This window comes from Tursiops truncatus, chromosome 2 (assembly GCF_011762595.2).
Source record: "Tursiops truncatus isolate mTurTru1 chromosome 2, mTurTru1.mat.Y, whole genome shotgun sequence".
Classification (NCBI taxonomy): Eukaryota; Metazoa; Chordata; class Mammalia; order Artiodactyla; family Delphinidae; genus Tursiops; species Tursiops truncatus.
The window spans coordinates 167,870,587-167,883,373 of record NC_047035.1 but is presented as its reverse complement, the minus strand read 5'-3'; the positions used below and the strand labels follow the sequence as shown (position 1 = coordinate 167,883,373).

Genomic DNA, 12,787 nt, shown 5'->3' with positions numbered 1-12,787 from the left:
TTCCTCTTTATATTACAGCTAGGATATTATATTGGTATTTTTGAAATTACTAGCTAGGTAATTTACATTATCCACAATTTAATTTCAGAATAAGAGAACAATACAAAACACTTGTTATTAAAAAGGGGCATTGTGAGTGCTGAGTTGAGAACTACTGATTTAGAGCATTTGCAGGGTCCATATAAAAATGTATGAATGGAAAAATCCCTTCCCATATTGCAAGGCAGAAAATAGTAGATAGTGGAGAGCCATTAAAACATAACTTCACAGCCATAACTACAGGTAAACGTTTTAAAGAGTTAATTAATCATTTAAAATTGAAGTATAGTTGACTTAACTTAGTTAAGGTGTAGAACACCTTAGTTAGTTTTAGGTGTACAACACATTAATTTGACATTTTTATAGAATATACTTCAAAGTTATAAAATATTGACTGAAACATTTTATAATACTGAAGTCAATTTAAATAATGTTGAATGATATTCTTCAATGCAACAAAGGCAAAGCTAAAATCTATTAGCAATATTCCTGTTCTTCAAAACAAAATCAAACAAACTGACATACAACTAACATCTCGGCTAAGGAAACAGGAAGAGATTCTTAACAATACTAGCCCGAGTCTGAGGACATCTCTGTCACCTTTGACCTTCTGGGCTCTTTTTTACCTCTTTTAGGATCCCTGTGTGCCTCGATTTTGCTTTTAGAATTTTCTGAAAATCCTCAGATTCCAGGTAGGCAAGCTGTTCTCTCCTTTTTTTCCTGGCAGGCTCCAATTCATCCTCAGCTAGAGCAGAAAGAAAAAGAGTGAACAGAGGAACCTCAGAGGGCCAGCGGGCCTCGCCAACTCAGCTGCGTCTCCCCCTACAAGACCCTTCAAACTGCATTTACCCCCACTTGGTATGAGCAAAGGATGGCTCTTAGAGAACTGAGTTGAGAAGTACAAACTAGAATATGCGGGAGGGGATGGCAGACTTGACCACTAAATTAGAATAGTTTTCACCTTAAAATAAGAGCCAATTATGAAAACAGGTAACAACAACAACAACAAAATTCCTATTTACAAACTCATGTTAAAAGGACACGGCCAGCTTCAGAGTTTTAAAAATAAAAATAGGGCAATTTAAAACAAAGGAATTCTACTTCTTTCAAAACAAATCTATCTACTAATATGTATGTGCAAAGATTCAATGAGTAATCTCAAGTTTTCAAATTGTGCATAATTTCATTTTAATTTAATGTAACTATAAAAAACAATCAGTTCCAACTGCAGAAATTCTACTTAGGTACTCTCCATAGAGGTAAATGGAAATAAAATAATGTCTTTTGATGTCAGGGAGGCTGGTTATGTTTTGGACCATTTCCTTTATAAGCAGTGTCTCTTTCCTACTACTAAGTTTCCCATTCGCAGTACCTTGAGGAGAAAATGTGTTGTTCTTTTCTACACGTTCCTTCACTTCCAGGACATCCTGGGGTTCCTTTAGCTTCTTAATGCTGTTTGGGTCTGTTTTTGTAAGAATCTGGCCTTTTACCCTTAATTTGGTTATAGCAGCCAACTAAAAAAAAAAGGAAAGAGAGGGAGATAAAAATCTAAAAGATGAGATAGGCATCTGTAGCTCTGTATCCCTTTCCAGTGATTAGCCAGGGAATTCTGGCTGTTCTCAAACATACATTAGCAAAATATATCTTCATTTTACTTAGCATCATTAACACAATTATTAAAATTTCAAAGAATGGAAGACAGGTCTCTAAGTTAGTAAAACAAATCTCAGCTTATTTAAATATCAATAGTTAAACTTCAGCTAGTCCTTCAGCTAGTGTGTAGGCTTTTAGACCCACAGAGGAACCACATAAACATTTTGGAAGTTTGTTTCAGAATAGACAGATTAGGAAAAGATTCCAGCCCTGCCACTTACTAGTTTATAACCTGACTTAATTGTTCAGCTTCAGTTTCTACATTTACGAAATGGGGATGACAGCACTAACCTACCTTTTAGGGTTGTGGTTTTAAGGATAAAATGAGACAATGCAAGCCAAGCATGTACTTGTACATAGTAAATAGCATGTATGCACATATCACAGTAACATACGTGCATAATTGCTATTACTATTACTGTAGGTATGGCTTTGGCTTGCAGCTAGCCTTTGCCCTTCATGTGGTTCTAGCTGCTAACTAGAATAAAGAGAAGACAGGCTCAATTTGGGGGCTCAGGGTGACTCAGGAAGAGGAGAGACAGAGCTTGCTGAGGTGGTGGGGTTCTGACCACCCCCAATTCCCAATTCAATCAGAGCAGCTTAGCTTTTATCTGTCTACAGACTGGGCTTCTGTGTAAGATTTCTTTTAAAGAAGGATTCTTTAAACCACTATTTGACAATTCAATTGCCTCAACAATTCCAAGAATGTTTCCCCCTAATACTAGGGTCTCCAGCTGTAAAACAGTATCTTCTTCTAGGTTATCTCCTGCAGCCCAACAAGAACTAGTATGGAGACAGTAGCTAGTTCTCTTGGATTAAATTAATGGCATTATGTTGATACCCATTATCATTTAAAATTCCTTTGACTAGTTATCATGATCAATAAATAGGTATGAGGGGACTGTCTTTCCTGGTCACAGGTATATAAAGTTTGAAATACCAGCTGTGTGTCACAGAATACAAATTCAAGTGGTGAAGAAAAGAGATGCCAGTTACCTTTTTGGCTTCTGCTAACTTATTCAGTTTTGGTCTTGGTGGTGGTGACTCATCAAAAAATAGGACATCATCTCCTTCTGAGATGTCTCTTCCAAGCTTTGGCATCTGTATGGCTGGGGTTCCTTTCAGCTTGGGGAACTCAGCCCCTGCTGGTGGAGACCAAGAAGGGGACTGCCGAGAAGAGGATGGCACAGCTGGGCTCTCAACTTCACTCGCACTTTGGAGAAATCTTTAAAGAAATAGGCAGTCACAAACTATGCACACGAGCACAAAACATGCAGACTGGGAGACCGCAGGCAGGCCACCAGCTGATAAGCAGTCGTCAGTAAAATAATTTTCCCTTCTTGGTTATTAATTCAGATTAGTGCACAGTAGAAACAATACTAGCCTCACTAACTCTTAAGCTAACTGGTTTTTCATTGAATAAGTGCTAACTGTTTCACCAGTTTAGAACTGATTACTATTCTTATCAACTCGCTTCCCAGTGGGTGCAGACTATGGAGCACCTTCAGCCCTGAAGGCAAGCTGTGGACTGTATTCCTAGCCCTCTGGTTAGCTGAGATCCTTCAGGAACTCACCGAATCTCTCTACTTTATTTCCTCTACTGGGAAGAGATAACACATTTGTTACATTTGGAAGTCCTAACAGAAAGGTGCTATAATTCACACAGTGATTATTTTATATATGGCTTTAAGGACTATTTAAAAACAACAAAGGGGGGCTTCCCTGGTGGCGCAGTGATTCAGAGTCCGCCTGCTGATGCAGGGGACACAGGTTCGTGCCCCGGTCCGGGAAGATCCCGCATGCCGCGAAGCGGCTGGGCCCGTGAGCCATGGCCGCTGAGCCTGTGCGTCTGGAGCCTGTGCTCCGCAATGGGGGATGCCACAACAGTGAGAGGCCCACGTACCGCAACAAAAAACAAACAAACAAACAAAAAAAAAAACAAAAAAAACAACGAAGGTCAGAAATCATCTAGGCCAAACCTCTCATTGTAGGGATAAAGAAATTGAGGCCCAAGAGCCAACTGCTCATAAGTGAGAGGCCCGGGACTAGTAGTACCAGGTAATCCTGGGCCAGTCTTCTCTCCCCTACTACATCCCCACTTCTGTAGGCTCTAGGCTGAGTTTGCAAATTGCCTAGCAGATCCTGCCCAAAGGTATGTTTTGTTTGCCCAGCAAAATTCTGAAAAACTTCAGACTAATGCCTTTAAACTGACGGGTGCTTTCTACTCCCTACAAGGTTCACAACTCCATATACATTTTTATGTCCATATATATACATTTACGTCACCTGTAGGCCCCTGATGAATACCTCTATAGATATCCCACCAGCACCTCAAACTAACCTGCCTGAGGCCAAATCCATTCTCTTATTTTTCCAAAGCATTTCCTCCTGACTCGTAATAGGTGTCCTTTTGCATGGAACTAGGTACCCTACAGGAGCCTAGATCTGGGACAGCATAATGGTTCAACACTGGAGTAGAACAGGTAGGTGTGAGTTCAAACTTGGCTCCACCACTTACTAACTCTGGTCTTCAGTTACATCAGCCATAAAACAAGGCTAATAACACCTCGCAGATTATGGTAAGGCCCGATGAGATGTGTGTACAGTGTAAAGCAGGGTGGCTCAGCGCATGCTGGGTGACTGTAAGCAGTAGCTCTTACTACCACTGCATAACTTGAGTTCAAGAGTCTTTGATTTGTTTACCTTCCACACCCATCTCCACTTGCTTTTGCCTCTGAAATGACTCTCCATTCTCAGTGCCTCATTTTTATCACTGACCTGAACAAATGCAGAATCTACGCATTGGCCCAGCCTGTAATTAAAAACCGAACTGTGGCAAAACTGAGAAATGGGCACCAAACAGCTCAACACCTACTTTCCCTTTTCACAAAACTGTCTTTATATGTTACTCCTTTCTCGTTTCCACAGTGATATTAATTACTGCAGCCTGTACCACCAGGTCTCAGGATTTACTAGCATAAGTCAGAAATACATAACTTTAAATGCTTTATAATTTTAAAGGTTATGTTAAAATTAATTTTTTAAAAACTTCCAAAGTTAAAAAGGTAGCCAACCACCCCAAATCCAAAGTCACACTTTTGAAATCTATTAAGACATCCTCAGAATTCCTGAGATGAGCTACCTAAACAGGGAACATTAAATCTGTGACTCCTACCGTTTCTGTATTTCTTCTGATTTCTTTTTCCGCAACTCTAACATATGCTGCTTCTGTTGCTTCAAGAAGGCTGATGCCGAGATAGACTGGAAAGCAGGTTTCGGGCTCCCCATGATCCCTGAAACACAAGGCACAGGCTGAGGGGGTTCTGAGAGGCTGTGGGGACCCACGCGCAGACACTAGAGCAGGTACAGGCTGACTCTACCTGATGACTTGACTTTGGCTAAATGATGTTTCAAGTTTCTGGCTCCAGATGTAGGCAAGTCCATCAGTTCCCTGAATTCCTCAGAGCAAGACAAGCTCTTCTGGCGTACTCCTGGAATATACAAATATCAGCATTAGAGGATTCAAAATTCAGAGTATTTTATGTTGTGTGACTTATCCCTTTTTAAACTCTGCTTTCATAACTTTAGTTATTTGTAAATGAAGTAGATGGAATATCAAGAGAAAAGAGAATCTTTCACCTCTAACCTCAGACGAGTAGGACTGCAAGGGTAAGACAAATGTATCTTATTTTTGAAAAATGATTAGAATACTAATACCTGCAGGGTCATTTCATACACTATTCCTGGAATATGCACTATACATAAGGATCCATGCTAGACCTGGACCACTGTTATGAACAGAGCCCCAAGGACAGGGTGGAGGTGGCATTCTCCAACCTAGACCTGTTTTAATGAAAGATAACCGACGAGTTTGACTAGGAACCTGATACTACTGATTCTAGTGCTGGACACTAAGAGTTAGACTCAGATACATCAAAACATTTTATTTTATTTTATTATTTATTTTTTTGGCTGCATTGGGTCTTCGTTGCACACTGGCTTTCTCTAGTTGCAGTGAGCGGGGGCTAATCTTCGTTGCGGTGTGCAGGCTTCTCATTGCGGTGGCTTCTCTTGTTGTGGAGCACGGGCTCTAGGTGTGGGGGCTTCAGTAGTTGTGGTGCACGGGCTCTAGAGCGCAGGCTCAGTAGTTGTGGCACACGGGCTTAGTTGCTCCGCGGCACATGGGGTCTTCCTGGACCAGGGAACAAACCTGTGTCCCCTGCATTGGCAGGCAGATTCTTAACCACTGCACCACCAGGGAAGTCCCTATCAAGACATTTTAAAAAGCTAAGACACAGCTAAGATTAATATGCTGTTTTTTCTTAAGATGCTGCCAACCAAGCTTGGTTCGTTCTGCTGAGGCCACATCACTCACCAAGTATAACTTAGTGTTAGGATCTAACCAGTTTCAATCCTGAAGGCTACACGTTTAAACCTGAGAAAGAAAGATAGTATCTAGAAACAAAGTTACCGAGTTTTTGTTGAGTTTCCTGAAGGATCAAGTCTGTGCCCTTAACCACCAGATTAGTCAGAGTGGTTTGAATCTTCTTTTTAGGTGCGACAGCAGCTGCACTGAAATGACAAGAGTCACCCCCTCAAAAAAGGAAAATCACTGAACTTCAATGCTCTGTGAGGTAAAGAAGGCGCAGAAGTAGTCATTTATTACAAACTGTCAACGTTTCTCAAATCACCATGTAAGTAGACTTTCTTAATACCATGGCCCTACAGCATAACTGGTGCGTGCATTATGTCACAGATATAAAACAACAGGCGACCTACAAATTTGATTGAAGGCTGTTCCGGAAGAGCAAGTTGGCAAGAGAAATAAAAAATATGCCATCACTTTGATCAAGTAGACTAGGACTTACCAAGTAGTCTAGGATTTACCTAAGACCTATCCAAAAATTTAGGATATTAACGGAAGCTTTGTTTGTATTGTTAAAAGTTGGAAATGCTATGAATATTTATCTATGGAGACTTATTTAAATTATCACAGAGCCATGTAAAAGAACACCATGTAGCCACTAAAAATAATGCCATAAGTGAATGTTCCACAAAGTAAAATTCATTACTTTATGTGGGAAAAAAGAACGTTGGCAAAGTATAGGTATATTATGATCTCATTTTATACTATTAAAACGTTATACATTTGAGAAAAAAGGACCCCTAGAACCATATATATCAAAACTAACAGTTATCTAGGTGGTGGGATTATAGATGGTTTTTACTGTCTCCTTTTGGCTAAACTGTACATACATTTTTTAAAAGTAACATGTGTATTGCTTTTTGCAATTTGGTAAAATACAAAAATTATTTTAAATCTTAAAAATGTGCTTGATATCACAAAATATACACGAAGTGAGAGTCCTCTAGCCCAATTTCTGTTGGATAGAGGACAAAATCTGTTTTGTTCTTGGACCAAGTGTAGCTCCCTTGAACCAGGTCCCCACCTGCCGCATCCTCAGACGTACTTTCTAGAGAACAGGGACGAGGCCATCCATCATCTACGCAGGGACTCCAGGGAGAGAATGAGATCCCCAGAGGGGAGGCCACGCATGCCAGCCTCAGCAGCGCCCCCTCCCCCGTGAGGCTTCTCTGCATATTCATTCACTAAATTAAATGTGGGTTCCACAGAGGTCGGCAACCTCACACTAATAGTCAGTCGTCAGGGAAATGATTTCAAGTATGTCAACACTATGATTAACACTTTTAACGGCCCATCAGCCCTGACAAAGCAGCACTATTCACATTAGAAGCCAAAGAGGAAGTGTGGGTTCCCTGTTAAAGACCACCATGACCTGACTTAGCTTCCCCGCCTTCTGAGTGTTTTCCTCTCTTCCCGGGAACGAAAGAGGCCCTCAGCCGTCTTGTTCCAGGCAGCACACTATGAAAGATAAAACCTGTACAAGTCTTCCAGGACCGGGACAGAAACGTACAACCACACTTTTTACTCTTAAAAGAAGACAAGCAAGACCCCTGACCCCAAAGAAGCCCTGAGAATGTCTCACATTGAGGCTGCATACGAGGCCGAAGAAACTCCTCCGTAGTAAAAACCATCCTGACACAGCCTTTCTTTCAGGCTGATGCCTTTGCGGGCAAACTTCTTTGGAATTCGGCCGCCGGAGAAGGTGGACTGCAGGTCTGCTCGCCTGGCGCTGAGCCTCTTGTACTGGGCCTGGATGTGATACTGACAGTATTCACAGTCATTCTGTAAAAAGGAAGAGCGGCTGCATCAGCGTTAGGGAGACAGGCCGGGGACAACGTTAAGAGACACAGCTCCTTTCTCCCAGTCTCACAGAGAGCTGTTCTGCGGGCAGAAGCCTCCCTGCTGACCTCCGAGACCATTCTCAACGCACAGCTAAGCAGCAACTTAGATGTTCTTTTCCTAGGTAAGGATGGGGGGGCGGGGTTGAATTGGGAGATTGGGATTGACATATACACACTACTACATATAAAATACATAACTATAAGAACCTGCTGTAGAGCACAGGGAACTCTACTTAATACTCTGTAAGGGCCCATATGGGAAAAGAATCTAAAAACAGTGGATATATGTATTGACATATGTATAACTGATTCACTTTGCTGTACACCCGAAACCAACACAACACTGTAAATCAACTCTACGCCAATAAAAATTTAAAACAAAAAGCGGGGTTGGTGGGAGAAGTTCTTCCCCTAAACTCCTCTGAACACACTACTTGGGAGAAAGAAAAAGTGGCATCATTCACTGCCTTTGCCCTCTTTCTACAATGGAAGTAAAATCAGCTTCTAGGATGAACCTTGAAAAGGTTATGCTAGGGACTTCCCTGGTGGCACAGTGGTTAAGAATCCGTCTGCCAGTGCAGGGGACATGGATTCGAGCCCTGGTCTGGGAAGATCCCACATGCCGCGGAGCAACTAAGCCCGTGCGCCACAACTACTGAGCCTGCGCTCTAGAGCCCGAGAGCCACAAATACTGAGCCCGCGTGCTGCAACTACTGAAGCTACGTGCCTAGAGCCCGTGCTCCACAGCAAGAGAAGCCACTGCAATGAGAAGCCTGTGCACTGCAATGAAGAGTAGCCCCCGCTCGTTGCAACTAGAGAAAGCCCACACGCAGCAACAAAGACCCAACGCAGCCAAAAATAAAATAAATAAATTTATTTAAAGAAAAGAAAAGAAAAGGTTATGCTAAGCGAAAGAAGTCAGACACAAAGGTCCCATGTTGTATGATTCCTTTTATGGCATATATCTAGAGACATAAAGCAGATTACAGGTCACCAGGGAAGTGATTACTTAATAGGTAGGGTGTGTTTTTATGGGGTGAAGAAAAGGTTTGGAAGTTAGAAGAAGCTGGTGGTTGCACAACAAAGCGAATACACTAAATATTACTGACGTGTACATTTTTAAATCGTCAATTATACATAATGTGAATTTTACCTCAATAAAAGTTAAAAAATAAAACAAAATCAGTTTCTAGTGAGGTTTTCTGTTTCTCTGGTTGACTCTTGGACGAATGCTACCCTTTCAGTGAAAGGAACAAAGAGAAACTCCGAAGTATTACCCTATTGGGTGAACCTCAGAGATGGTGGCAGTGGCGTTTTAAGTGATTTGTCAAGTACTCCCCCTGAGACCTCTTTTTCCAACCATCTCCCTCCTTCCTATGTCCTGCTCACTAGTTCATCTGTTAGACAAGAATGAGGGAAACAAAAAGAGATGAAACCAAAATCTGTCATTTAATCCTTTCAAAGAGCTCTAAGAAGTACCACTTAGATGGATAGTATCCACTGGGATGGCTGCAGTCAAAGACAGACAATAACAAGTGCTGGCCGGGACGTGGAGGAACTAGAACACTTACAATACTGCTGGGGAGAATGTAAAAGTCACTTTGCAAACCAGTTTGGTGGTTCCTCAAAAGCCTAAGCATAGAGTTACCATAAGACCCAGCAATTCCATCCTAGGCTTATATATACCCGAGGGAACTGAAAATGGACATCCACACAAAAACCTGTACGTGAATGTTCACAGCAGCATTGCCCGTAACAGTCAAATGCGAAACAACCCAAACGTCCATCAACCAATGAATGGATAAAAAGAGTGTGGTCATCAATGAAATATTATTCAACCATAAAAAGGAATGAAGCGCTAATAAATGGCTTTGTAGCATGGATATAGCACAGATGAATCTTAAAAGCATTATGCTAAGTGAAAGAAGCCAGACACAAAAGGCACATATTATACAATTCCATTGTATGAAATGTCCAGAATAGGCAAATCTATAGAGACAGAAAGTAGATTAGTGGTTGCCAGGGCTTGGGGAGAGAGAAGAGTGGGGAATGACTGCTAATGGATATGGGTTTTTTGGAAGGGTCCTGAAAATGTTCTGAAATTACATAGTGGTGATGGTTGCACAACTCTCTGAATATATTAAAAGTTACTAAATTGTGCACTTTAGAATTGTGAATTGTCTGGTATGTGAATTCTATCTCAATAAAGCTTTTATTTATTTTTTTAAAAAGAAAGCTCTAAGAAAAGGTATAATAGAGTTAAGTATTGACTAAAATAAGGTTTCGGTATATTTCATCATTAGTGTTTAATCTCCACCACTAGAAAGAATTGAGGGCAAATTAAAATTCTATCTTTCTTATACCTCCTAGTCAGCTAGCAATAAAAGATCACTTTCCTAAGAGGTTAAATCTTTCCCCCACCCTCAGCTTTGTAAACTGGCCATTATTAACCACACATTCAATTTTCTCACTTTGATGCTTCCTGTTATGTAGGAAACTCAGTTCCAAACAGGTCATTACAGGTAAAGTACCTATAATTTATTCCTATTAGTTTCTGTCTTTAGCAAAAACCACCCCAACAAAGCTGAAACCTACCAAATTCACAGTCTGTGTACACGGTTCTCCATTCTTCTTCTTTGCTTTACAGGTTCCCAGGTCAAGAGCTTCCCCCATAATTAAGACCTTTTGAGGATGATCAATAGATAAGCACACCTGTAGAAAAAACGGGGAGTTGGAGCTAAAAGCAGACAAAGGTACGGCCTTTCAACAGCAAGAATGGATATAACAACAGTTGGCGTGAGTTAAGAAGCTTTTTATCCTTTTTATCAGTGCACTGGAATTTGAAGCCAGTGTTCCATAAGGCAGCTGTAGAAATAGGAGGTGTAGAAGACACATTTAGTTCTCCACCCACTATCTATTTTCTCCCGTGTCTTTGCTATCAGAATCCAAACGCTCAGCCTTAGATGATGGATCCAGTTCCCAGTTTTCCCAGCATTCTTTGTAGCTAGTGGTGGTCATGTGACTCCACTCAGCAGGAGTCAGCAGGGAAGGTAGCTGGGAAAGCTTCTGCTTTCCTTTAAAAGCAGAGCAAGGAGCCTGGCTCACTTCCTGCCTTGAATGGAAATATGATGGCTAGAGCTTCACGGCCATCTTGTGACTAAGAGGAAAAGGCTGAGAGACTCATGGACACCAGCCCTGGCATCACCACACTGCCTATGTCTGGATTTTTTATTATATAAGAAAAACAAACCCCAGGGTTTACTATGAAAAAGAAACTGTAGCGAAGTTCTTCTGTTATTTGTAGCCAAACACCTTCTTAACAAATAAATGAAGACTTGCTGCCCTTCTCTGTGAAAGCAAGGAATGAAATAACTTAGTCTCTCACTCCTCATGATATAATAATCTGCCTACAACAGAAGCAGTAGCTTCTTGCTGGCTTGAGTGGAGAAACTGTTGCTATTCATACTGTATCTAAGTTTGCAATTTACTAGAGAATCAGTAGGTAGTATCCAAACTCTAATGATGCTTGAGAAGATGAAAATTCACTTTAAAAATGAAAATTCACAAGCTGCAGCTATGATTGTACTAACAAATGGAACACAGTTCCCTCAACTATAAACCCTTGGCTTCTCAATGCCATCATGGAAATTCATGGGAGATCTAAGGGAACCTGAGCCCAAGAGTTGAAAGAATTACAGGAACCTTGGAACGAACTTGAAAAGATATAATGAAAGAAGTTGTTATGAAATACTCCAGAGTAGTCTGAAATTCAGAATATTGGTGGGTGAGGGGTAGATGAATAAACAAAAAAACAGTTTAATGGAGACAAAAGAATATAAAAGCTTGACTTATTACCTGGAGGTAGACCAATATAAATGTTTTTGATAGAACTCAGCTAAGTTATAAAGACCAAAAAAAAAAAAAAAAAATCATGGAAACAGAGTCTTACCTCCTCTGAACCATCCTTGGGCTTCATGGGGTTCGCGTTGAGCAGCCCTACGACAGTACCCTGTTCAGTCTTCCACAGTTCTTTGTGAACCTCTCCAAAGAGGAACAGTGACACGTACCGCGTCAGGTCACGAAGATCATTCAGCCGCCAGATGCTAAATGTTTTCCCCTGGAGCAAACATTTATTCTTATTTTTAATAAATTTTGAACAATGGGTTACAATGTCTCCATTTACTGTTCGAGTGTTCTACTGTGGAAAAATATCTAAGTATAACCCACCCTGAATATGTAATCATCAGAATGTCTGTTAATTATAAATTAATCCTTTCTCTAGGTTTTGGTATGACTCTTCTCATTTTAGAAATGAAGGTGAAGAAAGGCAAGCCAATAGCAAACTTGTTACTAGCAGATACAAACTATGATATATAAAATATTTAAACAACAAGGACCACTACTGTATAGCACAGGGAACTATATTCAATATCCTGTAATAAACCATAATGGAAAAGAATATATATATGTATAACTGGATCACTTTGCTGTATACCAAAAACTAACACAACATTGTAAATCAACTATACTTCAATAAAAAAAGAACTTACTAATATAAATTTTGTAAATATTATTTATCACTGATTATGTTATTAATATTAATAAGGAGGTTTCAGCTTAATGTTTCTAAATCTCTGCTTAGCTTAGAAGAAAAAAGCATCATTTAAAGAAAACTAGTTGTATTTAACTGTAAAATTTTGGAAATACTATGACATATCAAGAAGTGCAACTCAAAATGCTGCCCATTTATAATATGAACATCTTCCATGTTTACAGATTTTTTTTTTAAACAAAATAATTCACACAACATTGAATCAAGCTATTTCAG

At 40.3% G+C, this 12,787-nt stretch overlaps 1 protein-coding gene across 5 annotated transcripts in view; it reads right to left on the bottom strand.

Annotated features, from left to right (window-relative positions):
* Positions 1–12,787, bottom strand: part of MCM10 (minichromosome maintenance 10 replication initiation factor) — a 119,942-nt gene that overhangs the window by 93,141 nt on the left and 14,014 nt on the right. For all 5 annotated transcript variants that reach the window (XM_019933448.3, XM_033852460.2, XM_073801654.1 and 2 more), the window contains exons 8-16: positions 11,909–12,076; positions 10,555–10,671; positions 7,701–7,900; positions 6,164–6,264; positions 5,073–5,183; positions 4,868–4,985; positions 2,689–2,917; positions 1,412–1,553; positions 666–784 (exon numbers count right to left, since the gene is read on the bottom strand). In XM_019933448.3, the coding sequence (XP_019789007.2) occupies positions 666–784; positions 1,412–1,553; positions 2,689–2,917; positions 4,868–4,985; positions 5,073–5,183; positions 6,164–6,264; positions 7,701–7,900; positions 10,555–10,671; positions 11,909–12,076 (1,305 nt within the window). The remainder of the gene's footprint in view (positions 1–665; positions 785–1,411; positions 1,554–2,688; positions 2,918–4,867; positions 4,986–5,072; positions 5,184–6,163; positions 6,265–7,700; positions 7,901–10,554; positions 10,672–11,908; positions 12,077–12,787) is intronic.